Below are 22,827 nucleotides of genomic sequence, written 5' to 3'. Positions count from 1 at the left end.
GCTCAACCCCCGCAGACCCGGCCTGGACAGAGGTGTTCAGCGTCCTCTCCGTGGCGACCATCAAGTTTGAAATGCTCAGCACAGCTCCGCAGAGTCAGGTGAGCCCGGGGGGCCGACGGGATCAGGGCTTGGAGAACAGGCTGGGTCGCGGCTGCAACTGTGCGCCCCCCCCAACCCCCTAGCTCGTCCTGGCCCTGAGCGATGGCAGCGTTTCCACAAAGGGCACCAAGAGTGGCACCTTCGTCATGTATAACTGTGCCCGTCTTGCCACACTATTTGAGGGGTACCAGCACAGCGTGGAACAAGGTCTGTACCCCACTTTTCCACCTGTGAGCAGTCTCGATTTCTCACTGCTGCAGGATGAGGTGAGTGTCCTCCTGGGGAGCGGGCACCTGCAGGAGATTGGGACCTCCCCTCCCAGCGCCCTTCACCTACCCCACCCCCGCCCCGCCCCTGCAGGGTGAGTGGCTGCTGCTCTTCAATGGCGTGCTCCCCTTCCCAGACCTGCTGAGCCAGACCGCAGCCCTGGCGTGCGTGGCCCCGGGGCTCCACGCGACTGCGCGCACCGAGACGGTGAGGCAGAGAAGGCCCGGACAGATACTGCACGCTTGCTGCTTTATTCTGGGCTGGGCATGAGATCAAAGAGACCAGCCAGTGACTCAGTCTCTGTCTCTAGATGTGCAAGTTCCTGGTTCAGCTCAGCATGGATTTCAGCTCATACTATAACCGCGTACACATCCTAGGGGTAAGTACACAGCAAAGGGGGCGGGGGGCTTGCAGGGGTGCAAGGGAAGCAGAGGAAGAGACCAGCAGGCCCCTTCTCTCCTCCAGGAGCCTCGACCACACCTATTTGGTCAAATGTTTGCCCGTCTCCAGCTTCTGCGGGCTGTGCGTGAAGTGCTCCACGCTGGCCTAGCCACGCTGGGTCTCCCTCCACTGAACCACATCTAAGGCCACAGAGACCCCGACATCTAGGAATGTTTACAAAGTCATTACCTGGAAAAAAGATACAAAGATTCTGTTAGAGACCTGGAGCCAAAATAAACTGCTTCTGTTACATACAAAGCCTGGTCCTGTTGGTAGGTAGTGGGGCATAGCCCGGGTCGGCCAAACAGCACTCTCACCTCCTGCTCCTGCTCTGCAGTCAGGAGCCCGCGGCTGCCGCCTCCTCCTCAAGGCACACTGGGCATGGGCACAGACGGCCGCTGCTGTTCCACCCTGTCTGCGAGCAGGTCCCATGCCCAGCACGCCGGCCACCGCGGGACACCTTAATCATACCAGTTGTAAACCTCAAGCCCCTGGCCCCCAAGAGCACATCGGTGGCCAAACTCAGGGCTTACAGGCCAGCAGTCCATGTCAGCCACGTCTGGGACATGGTACACGGTACTGTTCATGAAGGTGGGCTCACCATGCCCCAGACGCCAGAAGGTCAGCCGTTGGTCGATGGAGGCTGAGACCATGAGGCTTGGGCTTAGGATCTTGAGGCCTGTCACATGGGCAGCATGTGCACAGGGGACGGAGTATTCCTCTAGCACATGCAACTGGGGCACCAACTCAGCACCCCCCATGGCCTCTTCCAGCTCCGGTGCCTCCACGGCCAGCACAAAGACATGGAGGGAACCATCCTCACTGCCACTGGCCACGAGATGGCCCTCACGTGTGGGCAAGGTATGCAGGCTGTTGACACCACAGCTGTGAGCCTGGAGGGTCAGGCAGGGGGCGCCCAGCCCTGGAGGAAGAAGATGGTTGTCAGGGCCCAGCCTACCACCTGGGTGAAGGCGAAGTGCGAGATGGGGAGGGACAGCCCCGGCTGCACACTAGCTACTCACGGTAGGGAAGCCCAGGGTCTGCTGGAGGCTCCAGGGCAGCGGAGCCATGGTCCAGCACGGTAGTGAGATCCCAGAAGGCCAAGTTGCCATCGGTGGCTGCACTGCACAGGAACAGCCTCCTGGGAGCCAGGAAAGGGCAGCTGGGTCAATGAGGAAGATGGGAAGCAACAGGAGCCCCCACCCGGCCCACACGGGGCCCCCAGGCGGCCCCTCTCACCGCCGCTGGTTGGGTGCCTCATGGGTAAAGGAATGGACCTTGAGGACACACCGCTTGTGGTGGAAGTTTTCAGCCAGGAGCTGCAACCGCCGCCCCGAGTCCTGCAAAAGGAAGAGCCTGGGGGGGGGGGGGCGGGGGAGGGCCCAGCTCAGAACCCATTCTGGACAAACTTCCAGCCCTGGTCTCGGGGCCCAAGGCGCTCCGCTCTCACCTCACTGCTCCATCACTGCAGGCTGCAGCCACTAGGGGGCCAAGGCCAGGCCGGTCGAGCTCACACACAGCCAGGGACATGTACCTGCAGACACAACACCGGCCAGCAGTCAGGGGAAGCCTGGAAGCAGTGGCAAGGGGCCAGCCCATGTTTCCGCCTCGCGGTATGCACGTCACCTGGTCTCTGGGTCCACCTTGACCATCCGGTGCCGATTGCGCTGCCGGTCCCAGTACTCATCTAGCCGGTGGGACGAAAGATGCATGACATGGCAAGCGAGGCGGCTTGGGGTGCTGGGGTCCGGGGTGACCATGATGCTGAAGCAGTGCATCTCAGCCCGGCCCCCCGCAGACACCACATGAGCGGTCAGGCCTGGCCGAGGATCCTGAGGGCCACCTGGGGTACCGATGCCCCACACGGCCAGGGCGCGCACGGAGGAGATATGATTACACACCGCCGTAAGTGCATGCGCCGAGCCAGTGACGGTGGGGAGTGCCAGGACACAGACAGTAGTGTCCTCGCTGCACGTGATCACGATGTCGGTCAGGCCCGGCCCCTCGCTGCCCGGCTCCACGTGGTCGGGCTGCATGAAGCTGGGCACCTCAAATTCAGGCCCCAGAGTGATGGTGCCCACACGCTTCACACAAGTGATCTCACGGCCATGCAGGCTCTCGCGGAGAATCACATGTGGCCGGGTGCAGCCACCCAGAGCCCGGTAGAGCATGACGTCCCCGTCCTTGAGGTAGGCAAAAGCCATAGCCGCCTCAGTATCAGAGAAGGCCCAGGAGCGGTGCCCTCCACCGCAGTTGACGATGTGCAGCTTTTCATGTGACCGGGGACTCCACACCACAAACTCGTTGGCATGGAAACCCAGGATGACCATACTCCCATCAGCCACCATGCGGAGCCCAGCCACCCAGTTCATGCCTCGACAGGACTTCTGCCTGAGGACCGGCTGCAGTTGGCCGCCTCGCACAAAGAGCTGATAGTAGGCGCCATCGCGCCCCGTGGTATACACGTAGCCACTGTGGCAGGTGACGGACGTCACACCCTGCTTCCCATGCAGAGAAGGGAGGGTGGACACCGGGCCCCACTCAGTAGAAGCAGTCTCACCCCCCTCACTGCCACTACCTGCTCCAAGAGCTCCAGCGATAGCCCCGGCCTTGCCCCCAACCCCAAGGTCCTTGAGCAGAGCTGGTCTAGAGGGAAACAGCAACACAGAGCCCCGGCGGTCCCCACACACCAGGAAGTCACCAGGGGGTAAGAAGGCACTGCATGTGTGCCATCTCTGCTTGCTGGGAGGCAGCAGGTACCGGCAACGTTCCTTTACAAAGATGGCCTTACCAGAGGGCGCAGCTGAGATTTCCAGGCAAGCCACCACACCGCCAGGGCCCGATGCCAGCAACAGGAGTTCCTCGTAGCCACGCAGGGCCCAGCTCAAGCTATGCACTTTCCCACGGAACAGGGTCAAGTCCACGGCTGCAGTTGGAGTGTTGATGGGGACAACCTTGACACGACCCTCCCCATTGGCCATGGCACAAAGTCCGAAACCCTCAGGACCAGGGGCTGCCTCCAGGAGGCAGTAGGACTGGAAGCGCTTGTCCTCCAGCAGCTGCTCCCAGCACTTGACCTCAAGGTCATAGAGATACAGGGCCCCTGTATCAGTCACTGCCAGTAGTCGCCAGGAGCCAGCCAGCGTCACAGCCTTGAGGGTACCTGGCCTGCTGCGGGACTTGAAGCAGAGAGCTGAGACCCCTGAACCCGGGTACCCACGCCCTACCAGGTGCCACAGCCGGATGCCTGAGTCATCACCCCCAGTGACCACCCAGGCCTGCCTCTCATGGGCAGCTATAGCCCGGATCCCACGGCCCTGGTGGCCCCGAAAGGCCTGAAGGATCTCACCTTCATGGCTCCATACCAAGCAGACACAGTCCTCTCCTGCACTGATAAGGTAATTCTCTAGGAGCTTGACCTGCCACACACGGGCGCTGTGCCCGAAGCAATGCCCAATATTCTGTACCCGACCCCCAGGCACCCGCAGGTCACCCACCTTCCAGATGCGGACACTTCGGTCTTCTGAAGCTGTGGCCAACAAGCCCTTGCTTTCCAGGTACGACATGCTGAAGATGACCCCCACATGCCCACTGACTCGTCGGTCAGGGGCCACCGGCTTATTGTCTATTAAAGCGGCTGCTGGGTACCAGACAAGGAGCTGATTGGAAACTGCACCTGCCACTATGGTCAGCTCCTTCCAGGTATCTCCGATCAGACAGGCTGAGGAGAGGGTGCACCTGTCTGTGCAGGGCACCTCCTGCAGCATGCACCCTACCACAGGGTCGTACAGCACTACCGAGTTATGGCCCAGGGCCAAGGCCACGTTGCCCTCAAGCCAACGTGCATCCCAGATCCAGTCAGTCATGTTCCACAGGCCAGAGCGCCAGAGCTCCCGGAAGCGGCCCTGTCCCCAGCTAACTTTCACAATTCGGAGTCCCTTGCTCCCAAACACAGCCACCATAGCCTCCGAGTCAAGGTCTCCATTTGGTTCTGGTCGCACCCGGAATCCATGGATAAGATAGTGGCCAAGCAGGTTCTGCACGCGCTTCATCATCCGCAGATGGCCACCAAAATCAAGGCTGTACACCAGGACATCCGGCCCCTCACCTAGGCAGAAGCAGAGCGCCACATCAGAACCTCACTCAACGGAGTGCCTCAGTCTGTAAAGCGTCTGCCTTCGGCTCAGGTCATGATCCCAGGGTCCTGGGATCGAGTCCCACATCGGGCTCCCTGCTCAGTAGGGAGCGTGCTTGTTCCTCTCTCTCTCTGCCCCTCCTTCCTCTGCTCGTGCTTTCTCTCTCTCTAATGAATAAAATAAAATAAAATCTTTAAAAAAAAAAAAAAAAAAGAACGCTCACTCAACTCTGCCAAGCCATGAAGAGACGGGGGCAGGGAAAAATCGGGCATGTAGTATAGCCTGCGAATGCATTAAAACACACAATCCCGCTGGCTCGAACCCTGGAAAATCCTTGGCCTCAGTGTCAGCTGGACTTCTCAGTGCTGACTTTCGGACGCCTGCCAGTCGCCCGACACTCAGTTCAGCCTGGCTTCCTCAAACGCCGTCTCCTCCTCACCACACCCGACGCTTGCAGCAGGAACCCTCGAAGCCCTTGTCCCAAAGCCCCAGCTGCATCTGCCTCTACACACAGTCTTCCCACTCTCCTTCCCCCAGAGAAGAGGCTGTCCCCAAAGGTGATCTGCCCACCTTGGGACCACAGCAGAACCCCTGTGGATTTCTAAGAGCTTCTTCCTTGCAGCTCAGATGTGACCGTGTTCAACAGTGACAGGAAAAACCAGGACAGGCGGCCGCCACTTTGGCAGCCAAGGCTCCCATGACCCTCAGCTACCTTCTGGCTGCCCTGCGGGCCCCTCTCACTCTACTAGCTCACCTTCAAGTTCTCTCAATGCTCCTCACTCCACTGATGGCTCCACTGACCATTACCAGCTGGGTTAACGGCCTACCCAGCCCCAAACCAGGAAGCTCACCGCTTACCCCGCTAAACTTCCGCATCTTCTCATGTTCTCAGTTGCCAAGTTCCATGTGCTCATTTTCTAGAGACTTTTCAAATCCTTTCCACCACAGTGACTTTGGTCCAAGATATCTATCACCTGTTAACCTGAGATGACACTAACAGTCCCTCATGCTACTTTTAGCCTGCAGTCTCAAGCTCACTAGACATGCACTGAGCCTCGATTATAAACCAGACAAGGAACTACATGCTGGAGTAGGAAGACAAGCACAGACCCAGGCTCCTGGCCATCAGGCAGACACTAAACAGTATCATCCAAGTAACCAACATTGTCATAACTTTGTTAAGTTCCAGGAAAGAACTATAGGGATTGCTTTAATATAAAAGAGGGAAATCTCCAGTGATTTTCCCTCTAGAAGACATTTGGCAGTATCTGGAGACATTTCTAGTTGTCACAGCTGGGAGTTAGGCTAACTGGAATAGAAGCCAGGGATGCTGCTAAATGTCCTGCAAGTCACAGACAGCCCCTCACACAAAAAATGATCTGGGCCAAAACGTTAATAGTGCCGAGACTGAGAAACACCCCGGTGTCATCTAAGCAACTTGGCGAGTGTCACGGGAGGCCACCTTGAGCATGTAACATTTAGGCTGAGGAATCAACAAGCAGTGGCAACCAGAGGAAGAGTAGGAATGGGGGAGATGGGTGACCCTTTCTTGGCAGATGGGATATCAAGTTTAATGGCCCTGAAGTGAGCAAGAACTCTAGGTTGTGCGGCTGGAATACGAAACAAAGGGCTCAAAGGATGGGCTGAGAGAATGCTGCTGAGGGGGTCTGGGAGCCAAAGTTGCATGGCCTCGAGTGATGGCAACAGGTAAAGAAACAGACAGATGCCACAAGTATGAAGTCAAAATCAACCAGAGTTCGCCTGGGCACTGAGGAAGATGCTTGGGCTTGAGCACCTGAGTGGCTGTTGTTCTCCCTGCTCGGGTGGAGCACCCAGCAGGAGGATTTCCATTTGAAGGCACCTGTGCACTTGGGCCTGGAACCCACAAGCAAACAAGGCTGGAAATTGAGACTGTAGGTACTAATGGGTGGAATTTGAGAGTTGTAGCAATATAAAAGTCACTTTGGAAGGCACAGGAGCAGGGGAATTCACTTGGAGAGCTTTCTAACCTGCATTTCCCAAGTCATTTCCCTGCTTAAAACCCTTCATGAGGCCTCTCTCCACCACCATAAAGTCAGATCTAGGCATAAAATGGTCTGGCCCTCAGCTCATTTCTCCAGCCTCTTCTCCCAGACCCCACCCCTGCTCAGCCTCACAGGAACTCTCTCTTTCTCCCAAAGTAACAAATTCTCAGTCTCCAGGCCTTTGGCATGCTTACCCTCTGCCAGGAACTCACTGCTTCTCTTCTCCTAGTCCATTCTTGTGATTCTTTGGGTTTCTGCCTACCTATCCCCTCCTGCAGGAGCCTTAGGAGTCTAACCCCTGGTAGGAACCTTCGGCTCCCAGAGCCCCCACACCAGATCACAACTGGGCCACCCCTCCACACACACAAAACCACCCCCTAGGATAGGAAGCAGCTCACTCAAGGCTTGACCTCCAGTGCCCTGCCTCAGGGCCCTTAAAAAACAGCAGCACCACCATCAGTCACTAGCGGCTTCCCGCTGGGCCTCGATGCTCTCCAGGGCTCTGGGGCTTCAGGTCCCAGGCTTTTGCTGGCCTATGCTTCTCGACCTGACCTTCCCCGAAGGGATATCAACACTGGATTTCCTGGATGCAACCATCTCAGAAGGGGCCTCAGCGTCTGCCTCCCCAAGCACTGGCCCGCTCAGAAAGGTCTCATCCCTGGTTTCCCGCCACCCTATTCTTCGTCGTCCCCACCTACCATGGAGAAGCCTCACCCACCCCTGGGAGCCCACAGCCCCGCCCACCAGGCCCCTCCCCCGAGAGGCCACACCACAGACCGCCCCCCGGACCCGCCCACCCGAAGGGGGCTTCCCACCCCCCGGCTCCCGGCAGGGGCCACACACCGCTCTCCCTCCCTGCCCCGCCTTCAAAGCCACTGCTTTTCCCGCATTTTCCCGCGGCCCCACCGCCCTTTCCACGTCAGCTGCAGATTGTGAAGGAACTCGACAGCCACATCGTTTTTTTGTCTCTGGGGCTCCTCTGGCCGGGCCTCCAGCCCGCCATCTCCTGGCTCCCGCCCAGCTCGATCGGGCTTCATCCCGCCGCCCGTCCTCCTCTTTGGGGGCATCCCTTTGTTCTCATGGTCCCGCCCCATGCGAGCGCCCGGTTTCTTCGCTAGCGCGCGCCTCGCACCAAACCTCACCCGCCAACAGCCGATCCCCCACGCACTCCAGACCCGTGACCGGGAGGAGTATGAGCTCCGAGGTTGCCCGCGGCCAAACGTAGTCCTCGTGAGCGTCCATGACTGTCCTCGAGCCGCAGCGGCTGCCTTGGCCAAGAAGGGAGCTGAGCTCTCGCGAGACGACCCTTCCTCTCGCGCAGCAGAGCCGGTCTGCGGCGGCCTTAGCAACAGGTAGAGGAGCCCCGGGTAGCCCGCTGCCAATGTCCAATCACGACCCTTCGCCCCACGAAATCCAGCTCGTCATTGGCGAGACCGTCCTCGCCCCTCCCTCTGACGTGACGCTCGCCGAGCGCTGCGGCGGGCACCGACTGGCCCAATCTGCCTCCCCCCGACCCGACCTGCGGCTTCTCGGCCCCGCGGCTCAAAGCCGTGTAGTTTTATTTGAGGGGGCAGCATGGGTCTGTACACAATAAATAACACGAATGTAGGAACTGTGCCCTAACCGCGGTTGGAGGCGGGGATGGGGCAAGACATCGGCCAGGCCTTTGGCCGGCATCTGGAGAGGGGGACGGCGGGCGGCCTGGGGCTGGGGGCTGGGGCCGACGCTCCCCTCAGAGCTCCACACGCGCGTCGCGGTAGGCCCGGTCCAGGGCCCACTCTGGCTGGGAGTCGGTGCCACCTTCGCGGGCCAGGCGCGCCATCTCCTGCTGGAATAGCGCCTGCCGCGCCCGGCTGGGGTCCACATTGATCCAGTTGTTGGCGATCCACTTAGTGCCGCTTGTGACCAGGCAGCCCCCGTGCAGCGAGTAGTCGTCCACGTCGCCCACCCAACCTAGGAGAGGAGGATGGTGTGAGCAAGGGAGGTGACCAGAGGGACTCTAGGCGGCGTTGACCTGAGCTTGACCTCATATAGGCCAAGGGCATGGCCAGGGTGGGCCCAGCCGTGCACACATAGGTGGCAAAATCTGGCCCCACAGCCTCCATGCGGGGCTCAGCATCTCTCTCCGACTAACGCAATGACAACACTCCTGGTCTTCTGAAACCAGCTTTCTTGCTGCCAGACCTGTCCACAGCCTGGGTTGGCGAAAGACGTGTCCCAGCCCCAGTGAGCTGGAAGGCTGGAGCATCAGGGAATCGATCACAGGGGTCAAGATAACCCAGGAGCCTACACAGGTGCAGGCCGCTGAAGTCACTGAGGATGATGTTTGGGAGGCACCAGGGGCAGAAAAACATTTGTAGGGGTGCTGGAAACATCCCACCGGTGTGTGTGTGTGGGGGGCCCTCTGGGCTGGTTAAAGGGAAGCTTCCCTCAAGGCACCCTTGGCCTGGTCACAGGCCCTCACCTTGTCCATCAGGCAGGTAGTTGTACCAGAAGACTGCTGTGCCCTGCCGGGGCTTGACACGCAGGTTCCCCTTGTCACAGTGCCTCCGAGTGTCACGGAGATCAACATCATCCTGAATCAGACTCTGTGGGCAGCAGGATGGTGGGGTTTTCAAAACCCCCACTGTATGGCCAAGAGCCAAGGCCAGGCAGCCAAAAGTGGCCAGAGGGAAACCAGTCAGAAGTGCCCAGGGGATCACTTGGGCCCGTCATCCCAGGTCTGGAGGGGTATATACTATGATTGTCCGAGGCCCTGCCATCCCACCAGAGTAACAGCCTGGTTGGCCCTTACCATTTCATCGTAGGTTCTGTTGTCTGCTACAGGGAAGACAGTCTCGCCCCCACCGGTGACGTTGTTCAAATAAAACAGCACTGTCATGTAGCTGTAAGGCAGGGGGCCCGTTGAGCAGCTGTGGGCAGGATGAGCTGCCCAGGTTCCCAAGGGCCAGAAGGGCAGGCCAAGATCAGTGACAACACAGCAGGTCAGTGCCAAGATGGTCCCAGCCTGTCCTTCCTCCCGCAAACCCAGTCTCTTTCTGTGTGTCACAATGTTTTGTGTGACCAAGATCACAGGTGCATTTGGCTAAATCATGTGGCTGGCTGAGAAAGGCAGGCTAGCAGAAGCAGCACCGTCCTGCAGAAGGGCTGGCCGGGAGTAGAAGTGGCTAACCCAGAGCAGTCACACGAAGAGAAGAGCTCTGCCTCCCTGCCTAAGCAGAGGAGGGGGACACAGCTTCAAAGCGAGAAGCCAAGGCCTCTAGCAGTGGAGGAGAATCAAGATCCAGGGGAGGGGGCGCCAAAAAACCTGGAGACCCAGCCTTGCCCCTTGCCTCAGCACTCTGGGGACAAGTGTCAGTGTCTGTGGGTACCTTAGTTTGGCCACTAAGACAAGATGGCCACCCCTTTCCTGCCACTTGGTAAACAAACTGGGGAGAGAGATGGGGTATCCTCAACCAGGATGGCCCAGTACTCTCCTGGCCCCATACAGGAGCACACTGTTAGGGCAGGGCTGTGTTTACGTCCCGGGAATGATGCCTGGTCTGGGAGTTGAAGGCCACCCCAGGTGGGAGGTACTTGCCGGCAGGAGGTCTCGAAGGGTACAGACTCATTGGCTACCAGCTTGGTATGGGAGCAGATGGTCTCTGGGTACACAGGCCCGCTGTCCACATGGGCATGGTAGTGGCCTCCCTCTCCATACCGCACAACTTGGAGTGGCTCGCTGAGCTCCACGATTTCAGGTGACAGGCGGGTGAGGCGTAGCACCCTGGTGGGCAGCAGGCATTCAGCTAGGCAGTCCCATGCAAGGTGGCACCCTGAAGAAGCCAGACCCCAGACCTGCCACAAGCTCTGCCCCTGCCCACCTGCCCTGGAAACCCCGAGCCTCCCCCCCCAACTGGCCCTGTAGGAGCAGGAAGGGGTTACTCATGAGCCCTTCTCCCTGGATGCCAGAAAACACACTGGGTGGGGAAGGTGAGATTTCCACTAAATTGGGAGTGGGGATCACTCCCTCCAGGAAGGAGGTTGCTTATCTAAAACCCCTGGCTGCTCAGGGGCAGGGGGTCCTGTGGATAGAGATAAGAAGTCATTTCTGTAACTCACAAAAAACAAACATTCCAATCTATTTCTAATCCTAAATGTATATTGTTTGCCCACAATGAGGATTAATTTGCCTTTGTTAATTGCCTGTCTCTTAATGGGTCCTAATCCTGGTCTAACAAGTAGAAGTTAATCTGGAGTTGGCTAATTAAGCCTATCCTCTTGGCGAGGGCCCCGCATGGCTGGCTCCTGCTGAGGTGCTCACCTCTGGCGGATGGCACGCATGATGTGGTGGGCACCTTCACCCTGGTAGAGCCACGTGTGGTGGCTGTTCCGCACCAGCTCGCTGGATGCCGCCTTGTGGCTCCTCATGTACTTGTGGAAGTCCCGAAGGTCCATGTCGGAGAACTCCTGCAGGCTCAGCACTCCTGTGCAGGGCACCCATCATCAATGCCCCCCAAGCCCATGTGAGGAGGCCTCAGCCACTGGAGCGCCATGTGCACCTGTCCCCCAACCTGGACGCTTAACCGACTCAGTCACTTAGATGCTCCCAAGGGAGAAACCTTCCATTGTTTGGCCCAGATTTCTCTCACTCAAGGCCTGTAGGCCTGTCACCAGCTCTGTTCATAGGGGCAGTAGCAGCATGATGCCCCTCCAGCCACAGGTCTTGACCAGATCCTTCACTCTGGGTTCACCAGCCACAGGACCATTCTTCTGAGTTCTATTTCACTGTTGTACCTTCCCCATTTCGCCCAGAACTTGGGCATGTGAGTGATGACTATACCTCAATAACGTCCTGGGAATTATTGCCAAAGGGGGGGTACTTGCATGACAGCTCCCCTACTCAAACCCAAACCACCTCCAGCACCCCAGCAATTAGCATGACTCTAGGTGGGCATGAGGAAGGCAGGCAAGATCTTAGTTAGACCAGAGAGGGCATCTTCTGGGAAAGACCCCATGCCTGGCTGGAAAGAGGTAGATGAAACAGGGTGAACAGCCAAGCTCAAGCTGGCCTCACCAGCCGTCTGCCAGCCAGCAACTCCCCTCCTGGAGTCCAGGAGGTCAAAAGGGCCTCCAAGAACTGCCCTCTAGACTGTCACCAGGGCGAATGGGAGGACCCAGCCTACTGCCCAGGAGTGAGGGCAAGGCTGCATCCTCACCTCCTCATCTCTGGCTACTCTAGAAGCTGGGTATTCAGGGGGCAGGAGGCTCACAGAGACAGAACTGTGGCGAGGTATGAGCTCACCATCACCATCAGGGTCAGCCTTGATCGCAGAGTACATCTCCTGAATGTTCTCTGGAGTCATCCACCGTCCATTTCCCAGGCGAGTCTGGGCCAGGACCTAAAGCACAAAATGGTCCCTCAGTGGAGTGGCCTCAATGATGGAGAGCCACCAGAGCATAGACAGCCACCCAGTTCTTGCTGTAAGGGCTAAAGGTTGAGGTGATGGGGTAATGGGTGAGGACACAGGACAGAGCCTGAGGTCCCTGAGCTGAAGGGAGGGTAGGCAGAGAGAGGCCCACAAGCATCTGGGGAGGTGGCCAGGAAGACAGCTAAGAGACCTGTGGGCCATAGGGATTCCTGGTCCTGTTGGGACTGTGGCCTTCATGGCCAGCACTGTCAGCTGGTTGGAGGAAGACAGGACTGTGACCCACTCAGATACTGCAGGTTAGATGGGGGAGGCCAAGGCCTGGGTGTGAACAGGGAACAGGTATCAAGGGGAGGCCTGGCCAGGGCATGACCACCAGGCTTGTCAAGAAGACCAGGCTCAGTGGGCCACTCTGTATAGGCAAGGGACCCTACACCCTGCCAAGACCTCTGTCAGAAGCCTGGTGTGAGAGGCATATAAAAGAGAAATGCAGACTTCTAGCTACCCTCAGACCTACCATGAGTTCTGTGGGGTCCCCAGCCATGGCAGCAAGGAATCCAGACCACAGATGGCACACCACCCAGGAATTGTGATAATAAATGTCATCACCCCCAGGGGGATTCTCCTGCTACCTTCTGGGGTTCCCAAGGCAGTAGGGGGCTCTCCAGGGAAGGATAAGGGGGAGCCCTGGAACTGGGCATGCCCCAGCTGATCTGAGATGGCACCTGACTCTTGGGGCCAGGGATGAGCAGGCCACCAGAAAGACAATTCTAGGCATTCCCACCCTGGGCCTACTCCAGGCCCCAGGATCCCAACCTCACGGAGCTGCAGGCGACCATCACGGTTCTGGTCCAGCAGCTGGAAGAGGTCCAGCTGGCTGACCTGCATTGTGCCCAATGCCTCCTCGTATTCTTCAGTGGGCAGAATCTGGCTGCGCTGTAACCCCTTCATCTGAGCCAGGTGGATGATGAGCCGACACTCCTCATCACTCAGGAAGCCAGGGATTTCTGCCAGAAGAGGAGGCGGGTGAGGCCAAGGACTGAGCCAGGGCACTGATGCAACCAGTACCTTCCCCTCTGCAGAGTTCCTGGGGTACTCCTGTCCCCTGGTGGTCCCAAGGTCGAGACTTCACACACCCCTTTACCTCTACACTGGACTCTGACCCCAGGATTGAGTTGTCCTGCATAGGTTGGCTAGCATTTGGAATGTGGGGCTTTTTTTCTTTGATGCCGAGAGCACACATTTCCCAGGGGAGCCCTGGGACGCTTGCTAGAGCTAAGCTGAGCAGGGGCTCAGCCACCTTGGGGTGGGACTGAAGGCCAGAGGATTGACCTCCACTTCTGATTGGGTACATATTTTAAAGTGGGGTGATGGTGACTGGGTTTTGCTTTCATTTTTGCTTTTCAGGATTGTTCAAATACAAACAAAGTGTAGAACATTCAGTGCTGTAGGCCAGTCCTTGCCCTCCACTCTCCTACACAAGTGGGCGCTGACCATCTACCCAAGGCTGAGTGGCCCAGTGCTGGCACGTCTGTCAGTGGGGATCTCTTAGGTTTTTGGCAGATGCTGAGAAGATGCCCCAGGCGTCCTTTGCTTTGGGAACAAGTGTACACTGAACATCATGCCTCTAAGTCCAAGTTAAGGCCAGGCAGGCTTGGGGCTTGGCTCCAGTGGCTGGATGCCCCCACACCAGCTTCCCAAGCAGCTTGGTCAAACTGGAAAGTGAGTCTCACACCTGGGGAGCCCGCATCCCAGTGGCCACAGGCACTCGTAGACAGGAGCGTGGGCCCTGCTTCCTTCCCTCGTTCCTGGGAGAGAGGACTTCGTTAGATGGGGACCAAGAGGCCCACAGAGGAACTGACTGGAGGCAGGGCCCCACTACCACAGTGACCCCTCAAAACTGCAGAGCTGTCTACCACCTCTCTGGGGTATACTCCCAGTGTTAACTTCCAGGCATTGCCAAGAGGAAGGAAAATGGCTGCTCAGAGCCAGAACTGGAAAGGTTTCTAGTGGTTATCACAGCAGAACACACTTAGGTGGCACAGATTCTGTCCTAAGCACATCATCAGCTCCTTAATCCCTACACTCACTCTAGAAAGCTGGGCCCTCTCAATTTGCCTTTCTTATCCATGATGCATGGCAGGCACAGAGACATGAGTGACTTGCCCAGGGCCTCCCGGGCTGTTGTATTCCAGCGTCCATGCTCAAGACCACATTCAGCTTCCCAGGATAGATGACCGAGATGTGATGACACTGAGGGGAGGGTAAAGGCCCCCACCCAGGCCTGCTTGACCCCCAACCCAGCAAACCCAGAAAGGGTGTGAGCCATCCACTGTGGGGGGAGGGGGGACGCAGCTCTGGACAATGGGTTAGACCAAACTGCTAATCAACAGTCACCTCCTGGTAGCTTAAAAAACAAATAAACAAACAAGAAAAGTAAACCAGAAAAAGAAAAAACACAGGCCCAGGTTTCTTCAGTTTATTAAATGCTGGTAATCCACAGGCCCAAAGATGCCGCCAACCTCTACAGGCCCCTGCAGTGTGCTAATCAAATGCAAATGGCCCAGGCCGGCACACTGGGGCCTAACCAGATGGGCCCCCCCCCCCCCCCCCCGCACCTGGGACCTGCACAAACACTGGCTCCTGGGGTGTGGGTACAGACCTATAAAGGCCTCAGCCTCAGCCCATTAAGACCAAGGCAGACAAAGCAGATGATGGATCACGGGCTGTGGCTATTAGCCGTGCTGGTGGTGCTGCTGGGTGACAGTGGTGCAGGGCCCCCCCAGGGCCCCATACGGTGCATGCCCATTCCCCAAGCCATGGCGCTGTGCCACGACATTGGCTACACAGAGATGCGGCTGCCCAATTTGCTGGATCATGATACAGTGGCCGAGGCTCTCCAGCAGTCAGCTGGCTGCCCCTGCTGGCCAGGGAGAGCCACCCTGATGCCCGGCTCTTCCTCTGCTCCCTCTTTGCCCCTGTGTGCCTCGACAGGTAGGGCAGGGGCTCCTAGGTGAGGGCGGGGGGGAGGGGGTGGCCTCGCCTCTGCCAGGGCCTGTTCACTAACCATTGCCGTGTACCTCTCAGTGCTGAGTGCCTTCAGGGGTGGGGAGGGACGTGAAGGATTGTCTTGTCAGGGTATTCCTGGCCCAGGGGAGCAGGTGCCCATGGGACAGAGGAGACATAAGCAGGGGACCATCAATGGTGAGCATCCTTGGCATCAAGGGCTCTTGAATGTCAAGGTATGACAAATGGGTAGGCTGCTTTGGGCTGGGGGGCTGGAAGCCCCTCTCCAGTGAGGTGTGGAAACCGTCTGCCCAAGGGATCCTGGCAAGAGATGGAGCGCATCTGAGGGCCTTTTCTCTGAGCCCAGAGATTGCCAGGCTGATTCCTCTTCTCCAGCCTAACCTACCCCGGGAACAACAGCTCCTTCAGTTCCTCCTTTGCAGAGTGAGGGACTGTCCCAGAGCCTCAGGGTGACCATGCCAGTAAGCACCAAGAATGGGCTCTTTCAGAATACAATGATCCGGCCTCTGCTCTTTGCCAACCCCAGCCCTGGCCAGAAACTGCAGTCTCCCACAGGCCTTTCAGGACAAGAGGGAGGGCTCTGCTTTCTCCCTCCAAGATGGGGAGTGAAGGCCCAGAGCGCAGGGCGCTTCATATACACCCCTCTCCAGGGCACTGGACGTCCGCCCAAGCTGGAGGGGGAGGTGCGCTGGGAAGCTGGAAAGCAGCCCTGGCCACGCGAGTACCGGGGGGGTGGGGGGGGGGGGGGGGGGGGGGGGGCGGAGGAGTGGGAAGGAGGGAGGGGAGACCAACCCGGAGTCCAGGAAGCCCGGTCCTGAGAGCCCTGTCGCCCTGATCCTTCCATCCTTCTCCCCCCACCTCCGCAGGGTCATCTACTCGTGCCGCAGCCTGTGTGAGGCCGTGCAGGCCAGCTGTGCGCCCATCATGGCCTGCTACGGCTACCCCTGGCCGGCCATCCTGCACTGCGGCCGCTTCCCCGCCGGCCACGGGCTCTGCGTCGAGGCTCTCTCCAACGGCTCCCGCCTGGGCCGCCCACGTGAGTCTCCGCAGGGCTCCCAGGCCCGGCCCACCGGCAGCTCCCCACCCTCCCAAGCCACTGCCCGCAAGGCCAGGCACACGGGTCTCTCTGGTAGGGGAGACAAGGGAGCGGCCACAGCAGCGGATCTCAGAAAGGGTGAAGAACCAGGGACCAGCGGGAGGCGACCCTTCCCCCACTGGCTCCCGGCGGAGCCTCACTCGGCCCCTCCCCCCCAGTGCCGCAGGCCAGCTGCAGGGACTGTGAGTTGCAGGACGCCCACTCGTCCAACGAGGTCCTGGATGCGCTGTGCCAGCGACTTTGGTGCGCCCCTAAGTGTCCTGCACCCCTTACACCCACCTCACAAGTGCCTCCATCCCAGCTCCCAGCTCGGTGTAAGAAAAATGAAAGAGGGGACACTCAAATGCTATATACGGTTAGAAGCACAAAATAAATGCCTTTAATAAGTGTGGCATTGCTAAAACAACACACCAAACAAATCTGCCTAGGAGGATGGCAGCCAGGACTTCAGCCCTTCTCTAGGACCCCGATTAAGAGCAGAGCATCAAAGAGGGTGTGGTTCACCAGGTGGAGGGGATGGGGTTACTCCTCGAGGCCCTGCGCATCACCCCATTCCTCTGATCCCATTCAGCAGTGAAGGTTAGGCTCTCCCGATGCAACGGGTCCTCCTTTGGTCTCTCAGACTGCCACCTGGACTCCCGGCTAGAGGTGCTGAAGGCGGGCCCACTGCCTGCCGTGGAACTGGCCCCTACTCTGCGTTGCTGGCTGCAGCTGGATGCCACGTGCGTGCACAACCTCTTGCGAGGAAGGCATGCTGGGACCTACGTGCTAAGTGGGGAGGTGCAAGGCCCCCGGCTGCTGGTAACCACAGCCTATGTTTGGAGCCAAGGCCACCGACATCTGCAGTTGGCTGTGCGCAGGTGGCACCATCACCAATGCCCAGAATAGGGGTTAATACAGGCAGGGAGAGCCCGTGCTGCCCTGGACATACATAAAACCCTCTATCTGCTGCCCTTCATGGATATTTGCAGACCAGAGTCCAGAGGAACCCCAGGAAGGGCCCAAGCAGGGCAGAAGCCCACTTCTGTGGTCACAGCTAAGGGACCCCTTCCTGAACTACAGTGCTCTGTCCAGACACGAAGGAGATTGGCTCCCTGGCAGGGGAGTGTGTGCTGGGTAGGCAAGACCACCTTTCTGTCCTTCTGTCCTTCCCAGGCCTGGGATGACAGCCTAGCTAATGCCCACAAGCCCTAGCAGCCCAAGCTGTCTCAGGGCAGGTGCAAAGCCTCAGGCTATGCTCATCCTGGGCAGGAGGCTGCTTGTCAAGCCCCACAGACTCAATTTTATCTGCCTGACCTTTACTGAGCCCACAGTTCCACCAAGCTGCAGGCCCATGGAAAAGCAAAGGGGGTGGGGAGAAATCCATACAGAAAACTGCATTAAGCTGCTTACAAACCTGATCTTATATACACACAGTTTTTTCCCTATTTCTGGGCCTCCAGTGTTTGTCAAGAATACAGTCGTCTTAAGTAACTGCCTAATTATTTTCTTGAGCTGACTTGGAAATCCTATGATAAAGCAGTCATGGTTTTAAGATAAATTGTTTTGTGTATGGTGTCAGTTACTCATTGACCTTAAACAGTTACGAAAATGGGCCAAAACTCTTGCTGGCCTTCTGGAAACGCCCCCTGCTGCTCTTGAAGGGAATGCCAAATCAGGGGGCCAGGGTGGTGGGAGGTCACTCTGAGCAAGCAGACAGGTGCTGGTCTGGCTGAGTGCCCAAGTAAATCCCTCCAGCCAGCCAGTAATGACCAGCAGTGGACACAACTCCGGCTGCGGACTACACAGGCAGCACAGATCAGGCCTCTCCTGCATGCAGCTCACCTTTAGGGGCAAAGGTACAGATGACAAATAGAGAAGACAATCTCCAGTGATGCTAACTGCTGAGAAGAAAACCAAGCAGGTTGATGCAAGGGTGTCTGGGAACCTCTTAAGCCCAGTTTGAGGTCAAGAGAGGTCTCTGAGGAGGGGATGTGTGTGCAGAGGCCCAATGGAGCAGAAGGCACCCTCTGTGGGAAGAGCCAGGTCTGAGCCTTCTGGTGGGGGGCACAGCACATACAAAGGCCCCAAGGCAGCATGAGCCTGGGGACAGCAGGGAGTGAGGAAGGGGCAGCGGGAGATGAGGGCACCACCAAATGACACTTAGAGGTGAAGTGGGGATCTTGGAGACTTTTAAGGAAGGGGGTGGTAAGATTGATCTGTTTAGACACAGAATGGGGGTAGGGTGGGCTGGAAGGAGAGGGGAGCCACGTGAAAGGCAGCAATGTCCCCAGAGAGATGACAATGACTCAAAACTGGAACACCTCCCTTCTGAACTGAACAGGACAAAGTCCTCAGCTGACTTCTGATGGTCCAAATCCTTGTGAAGGATGCCTACCACAGTCAAGTAGATATTACTTGGCCCAGGTCCCACTTGCCCCAGGTCTCTAGGGACAAAGGTGGGAAACAGGGAAATGTTTCCCAAAGGGAGAGACTGGAGGTTGCATGAGGTCTTCCCCATGAAGTGGTGGGGCTCCCTCCCCTGGAGATGGGGGCACTCTGGGGTAGAACCCAGTCCCCTTGCCCCAGCTTACGTCCTGAACACCCACCCCTCAAGCCCTGGCATCCTGGGTCCCTGAGGCTGAGGGTCACAGGTTTGGAGCCAAGAGCAGCAAGGCAGAGGTGGCAGAGCCCACAGCAGGCCCATTCTCCTTGGGCCCTCCTGCCTTTTTGGGGTGACAGTAGATGAATAAATGGGCAGGTACAAAAGACAGACACTGCTTCTTCTTGAGGTAAGGCTTCCTTCTTTGGATCCATCCAACACCACAGCATTCAGTAACTGCCCCCCCCCCCCGACATCCTCACCCCTGTGCTTTCCCTGCCTCACAAGGGGACTTCCTATAATCACTGATCTCTTCTTCACGTGGCTCACCTCGTTTCACCAAGGAGCAAGCCTCAGGACTTCCTGGGTAAAACTTGGGACACTGTCCACCAGCAGACTCAATGTCAATGTAAGAGTTGGGAGAAAATGGGGGCCACAGCTGGAGGTTCTTGCTGCAGCTGGAGCCGTCCAATTCTCCCAGCCATGCCCTTCATAATTTGCGGATACACAGACCCATCTGATGGCTTAACCAGAACCAGTTTACCTTGCGTCAGATCTCTCCTGCTTCCTATACTTTATGGGATTTGGGTTTCTCATTCTCTGCATTGTAGGACTTTGATGCAACAGCTGCATGTTAGGGGGTGAGGGGTACAGTTATGGGTTCATTTAACCTGACATACATCTGAATTAAGTGCATACAGGTCCCAAGAAGGCTGAGAACACAACCCCTTCAGACATGTCTGTTCAGGTCAGTGTAGCAGCAAAGGGGTGAGTGTTGTTCCCTTTGCCTGGATCACCCTTTCTTGACAGCCACCTGGCTTGATCCCATAGCTTCTAGAGGACTTTGCTCAAATATCTTTCACAGGGAGGCCTATCTTGGTCACCCTACTAACAGTTTCAACCCCAGTTGAAATTCTGCCTTATCTGTCTGCAATCATTTATCACCATCTGACATGCCATATGTATTTGTTTATTGTCTCCTTATTTGAATGTCAGCTTTAGGTGTGTGTTGGTGGTTTTTTGGTTTGTTTTTTCCTATTTTGTTCAGTGCTGTGTTCCCAGCACTTAAAATAGCACTTGGCACAAACTCCAACCGTATGCAGTAGTAATAATAATAGTAACAATAGTCTTTTAGGGCCCCTCCCACAACAGGACTGACATAACTTATTTCCCCTTACACTGTATGCATATGAAATTGTTCTCATAGGTCTAGGCATAATTCTCAACCAGGGCCCTCTGCCCCAGGGGTAATGGCATGTGCTCAGATGCTCTGCTTTGGTCCCTAGCCCCCTCCTTAAAGCCCCTAACCCACCGCATCCCCCAGCAGGCAGGAACAGCCCCAGGTCTGCAGGTAAGTGTATCACTGAGACTGGGTACCCAGGGCTGGGTGGGAAAACCTGTCCTGGGCGAGGTCATGAGTCTGGGGAACCCCACCTTGCTGGCACTGGTGGTCTTTGAAGGACTTCAAGAGTCTTCTCAGCTAGCATGTTCACTATAGAGTACAGGCTTTAGAGGCAGGCTGTCTGGTTTCTAACCCTAGCTTCGCCCCTGAACTAGCTGTATGAGTCTGGTCAACCAACCCCAGCTCCCGGCGTCTCACTTTTCCACCCAGTAACCTGAGGGTGGGATCCACACCCACCTCACAAGAGGGGTTGTAAGAATTAATTGAAACGATCACATGAAGCCTAGCACATAACCAGAGCTCAGAAAATGTGAGCTTATGATGCTGATTCCAAATGAGGTCACACTGGAAGGTTTTGCCTACTTATGGCGGAACACAACTCCATCCTAAGAACCCTCATCAGACCACAAGGTCCACGTTGGGAGTGCGATTCCTCCTCAGAGGCCCTGAGATCAGCTAGGACCTGGTTATCAGTCTTTCCCACCCTCCCCCAATTCTAGAATGTGATAGAATTAATGATGGCAGGAAGTGTCCAAAGATGGTTTCAGTGAAGTGGTTAGACAATCGCCTCAGGGTCACATTGCCCAGCCCTGTAATGGAAGGATCAGCTGCAGAGTAGGGGTCAGAGAGGGGAGTGTGGAAAGGTCACCCGGTGACCCTATTATAGAGGTGGGGGTTGGTACTTCACTTTGGGAAACCTTTGGGTGATAAAAGAGCCACTTTGAAGCAGCCATTTTCAAAACAAAAGTCACGTGGCCAAAACAAGCCTCCAGGCGCCCCCCAAACCGCAGCCCCTGGCCCTTCCCAAGAGCGCCCAGCTGACTTACCAAAGAGCAGCGGCTTGAGGCTGAGGGTTCGGATGAAGTGATCCCTGTTGGCGACCAGCTGGACCTTCCGCTCGTGCCCCACCTAAGGGAAAGGGGCACTGCGGGCAGCTCGGGCCCCAGGCCGCGCCACCCAAGGAGGGTACAGGCACCCGGGCCCCGAGCGCGACGAGCGGGAGGTGCGCGCGGGGCAGACGACGCAGGGAGCAGCGTGGAGGTCGTGGGCTGCGCGGCGGCCGTCACGGGCTCGCCGTGCAGGGCCTGGAGCGCGGCGAGACGGGAGTCCTCACCTTGATGCCCTCGAGCCGGGTGAGGGGACCTAGGGTCGCCGCGGGCCCGGGACCCTGGGCGCGGCGCTGGGGCCCGGGGTCGCTGCTCTCGTCGCCGTTGCTGTAGTGCACGAAGAGCAGCAGCGCCAGCACGTTGCCCAGGTACAGATGCACGAACACCATCAGCACCAGGAAGTAGGCGCGCGAGCAGATGCCGCGGGGCTTGCACAGCGGCCGGACCGGTGCGTCCTCGCAGTCGCCCAGCCCGGCCGCAGCCCGGGCCCGCTCGTGTCCAGGCGGCGCCCACTGCGGACTCACGGCCTCCGGCCTCTGGGCCGCCACCGCCGCCGCCGCCGCTGCTGCTGCCGCCGCCGCCGCCGCCGCCGCCGCCATGGCGCCCAGGTCGCGCGCACGCCCAGGGGAGGGGCCGCGGGGATGCCCGCGCCGCGCTGCGCCGTCGCCTGGACAACCGCCCCGGAGCCCGCGCGCGCCGCGGTCTCTAGGAGACCGTGCATGGGGATGCTGCACCCGCGGGAGCCGCCCGCGCCCGCCCCTGCGCGGCGCTCCGTCTCCCGTGCGCCCTGGACCCCGGCCCACGCTGGAGTTTCTCTTCCCGGGGTGGGTTGCTGTCAGGAGGAGATGCACAGTCCCCAGGGCAGAAGCCGACCCTCTCCCCCACCCGCAATGCAGAGGCACACAAGAGCGGCACCATTAAAGGAAACCCCATTAGTAGTTTCTCCGTCCCCTGGTTAAGATGCACTTCTCTCTTCGCTTCCGGGAGTGGGGTGATAGCGACGAAGCAGTGCTAAAAGATGACTCAATAATGCGGCATTTGGGGGCGCCGCGGAGGCCGACGACTGCGTATGTGATGGTGTAGGACCCACAGCTTTCGGCACTGTCGTTCGCCAGCTTAGAAGGCCAAGAATACCTTGGAGTTCTGCTCTGAGGTCGGTGGACCTCACAGGGAGGCCTATAGGAGTCAGGCCTTAGGAAGAAGCTGCCTGATGTTCAAGGTCGCATACGGGCGTAGACGGTGGGATCCAGTTTGTAGTGGTCAGAGAGGGCTTCCTGGAGGAGCCCTGGCACCAGGAAGCTCAAACCCCTAATAACAACCTGCAGGAACAAGCAGGTATTCAGGTGCTCTGGTGCACAGAAACATTTCTTGCCTCAAAGCTGGCACAGGGAAAGAGGGAGAAAGGCACTTTTCTGTGAGAAAGGGGCTTTTCTGTAATTGAGACACCATTGCTTCTGAG

At 57.9% G+C, this 22,827-nt stretch overlaps 4 protein-coding genes across 4 annotated transcripts in view; 2 read left to right on the top strand and 2 right to left on the bottom strand.

Annotated features, from left to right (window-relative positions):
- Positions 1–1,065, top strand: part of DALRD3 (DALR anticodon binding domain containing 3) — a 4,850-nt gene extending 3,785 nt beyond the window's left edge. Inside the window, 5 exon segments of the mRNA XM_025885435.2 lie at positions 16–98; positions 183–365; positions 460–573; positions 677–745; positions 832–1,065. Coding sequence (XP_025741220.1) covers positions 16–98; positions 183–365; positions 460–573; positions 677–745; positions 832–951 — 569 coding nt within the window. The 3' untranslated portion in view covers positions 952–1,065.
- WDR6 (WD repeat domain 6) lies at positions 599–8,375 on the bottom strand. Its single transcript, XM_025885428.2, has 7 exons — positions 8,110–8,375; positions 2,434–4,915; positions 2,258–2,341; positions 2,047–2,163; positions 1,830–1,948; positions 1,125–1,729; positions 599–996 (listed from the first exon to the last, which is right to left on the bottom strand). Exons 1-6 carry the CDS (start codon positions 8,207–8,209, stop codon positions 1,269–1,271), a joined length of 3,363 nt encoding a protein of 1,120 aa, XP_025741213.1. The 5' UTR covers positions 8,210–8,375; the 3' UTR covers positions 599–996; positions 1,125–1,268.
- A 134-nt stretch (positions 8,376–8,509) lies between these two features.
- Positions 8,510–21,967, bottom strand: P4HTM (prolyl 4-hydroxylase, transmembrane). Its single transcript, XM_025885616.2, has 9 exons — positions 21,596–21,967; positions 21,309–21,390; positions 13,192–13,382; positions 12,252–12,348; positions 11,271–11,433; positions 10,548–10,733; positions 9,762–9,852; positions 9,432–9,555; positions 8,510–8,920 (listed from the first exon to the last, which is right to left on the bottom strand). Exons 1-9 carry the CDS (start codon positions 21,965–21,967, stop codon positions 8,700–8,702), a joined length of 1,527 nt encoding a protein of 508 aa, XP_025741401.2. The 3' UTR covers positions 8,510–8,699.
- On the top strand, positions 15,195–17,692 carry LOC141374229 (secreted frizzled-related protein 1-like). The gene is made up of 4 exons (XM_073901738.1): positions 15,195–15,280; positions 16,269–16,438; positions 17,121–17,299; positions 17,654–17,692. The coding sequence occupies exons 1-4, from the start codon at positions 15,195–15,197 to the stop codon at positions 17,690–17,692; spliced, it is 474 nt and encodes a 157-aa protein (XP_073757839.1).
- Positions 21,968–22,827: the final 860 nt, after the last annotated feature.

Source organism: Callorhinus ursinus, unplaced genomic scaffold (assembly GCF_003265705.2).
Source record: "Callorhinus ursinus isolate GAN/ISIS: 27379988/994484 unplaced genomic scaffold, GSC_fseal_2.0 scaffold15, whole genome shotgun sequence".
In the NCBI taxonomy this organism is placed as follows: domain Eukaryota; kingdom Metazoa; phylum Chordata; class Mammalia; order Carnivora; family Otariidae; genus Callorhinus; species Callorhinus ursinus.
This window is presented reverse-complemented; position numbering and strand designations above follow the sequence as displayed.

Excerpts from the sequence above, each read along its gene's own strand:
- P4HTM (XM_025885616.2), bottom strand. The coding sequence starts at position 21,967 with ATGGCGGCGGCGGCGGCGGCGGCGGCGGCAGCAGCAGCGGCGGCGGCG. Across the intron at positions 21,391-21,595 it reads CCCGGCTCGAGGGCATCAAG|GTGGGGCACGAGCGGAAGGT; the intron begins GTGAGGACTCCC and ends CCTTTCCCTTAG. Across the intron at positions 9,853-10,547 it reads CCCTTCGAGACCTCCTGCCG|CTACATGACAGTGCTGTTTT; the intron begins GCAAGTACCTCC and ends CCTGCCTTACAG.
- WDR6 (XM_025885428.2), bottom strand. The coding sequence starts at position 8,209 with ATGGACGCTCACGAGGACTACGTTTGGCCGCGGGCAACCTCGGAGCTC. Across the intron at positions 1,949-2,046 it reads GAGGCACCCAACCAGCGGCG|GAGGCTGTTCCTGTGCAGTG; the intron begins GTGAGAGGGGCC and ends CCTGGCTCCCAG. Across the intron at positions 1,730-1,829 it reads AGACCCTGGGCTTCCCTACC|GGCTGGGCGCCCCCTGCCTG; the intron begins GTGAGTAGCTAG and ends TTCTTCCTCCAG.
- LOC141374229 (XM_073901738.1), top strand. The coding sequence starts at position 15,195 with ATGGCGCTGTGCCACGACATTGGCTACACAGAGATGCGGCTGCCCAAT. Across the intron at positions 15,281-16,268 it reads GTGGCCGAGGCTCTCCAGCA|GGTCATCTACTCGTGCCGCA; the intron begins GTCAGCTGGCTG and ends CCACCTCCGCAG. Across the intron at positions 17,300-17,653 it reads TGCAAGGCCCCCGGCTGCTG|GCCTGGGATGACAGCCTAGC; the intron begins GTAACCACAGCC and ends TGTCCTTCCCAG.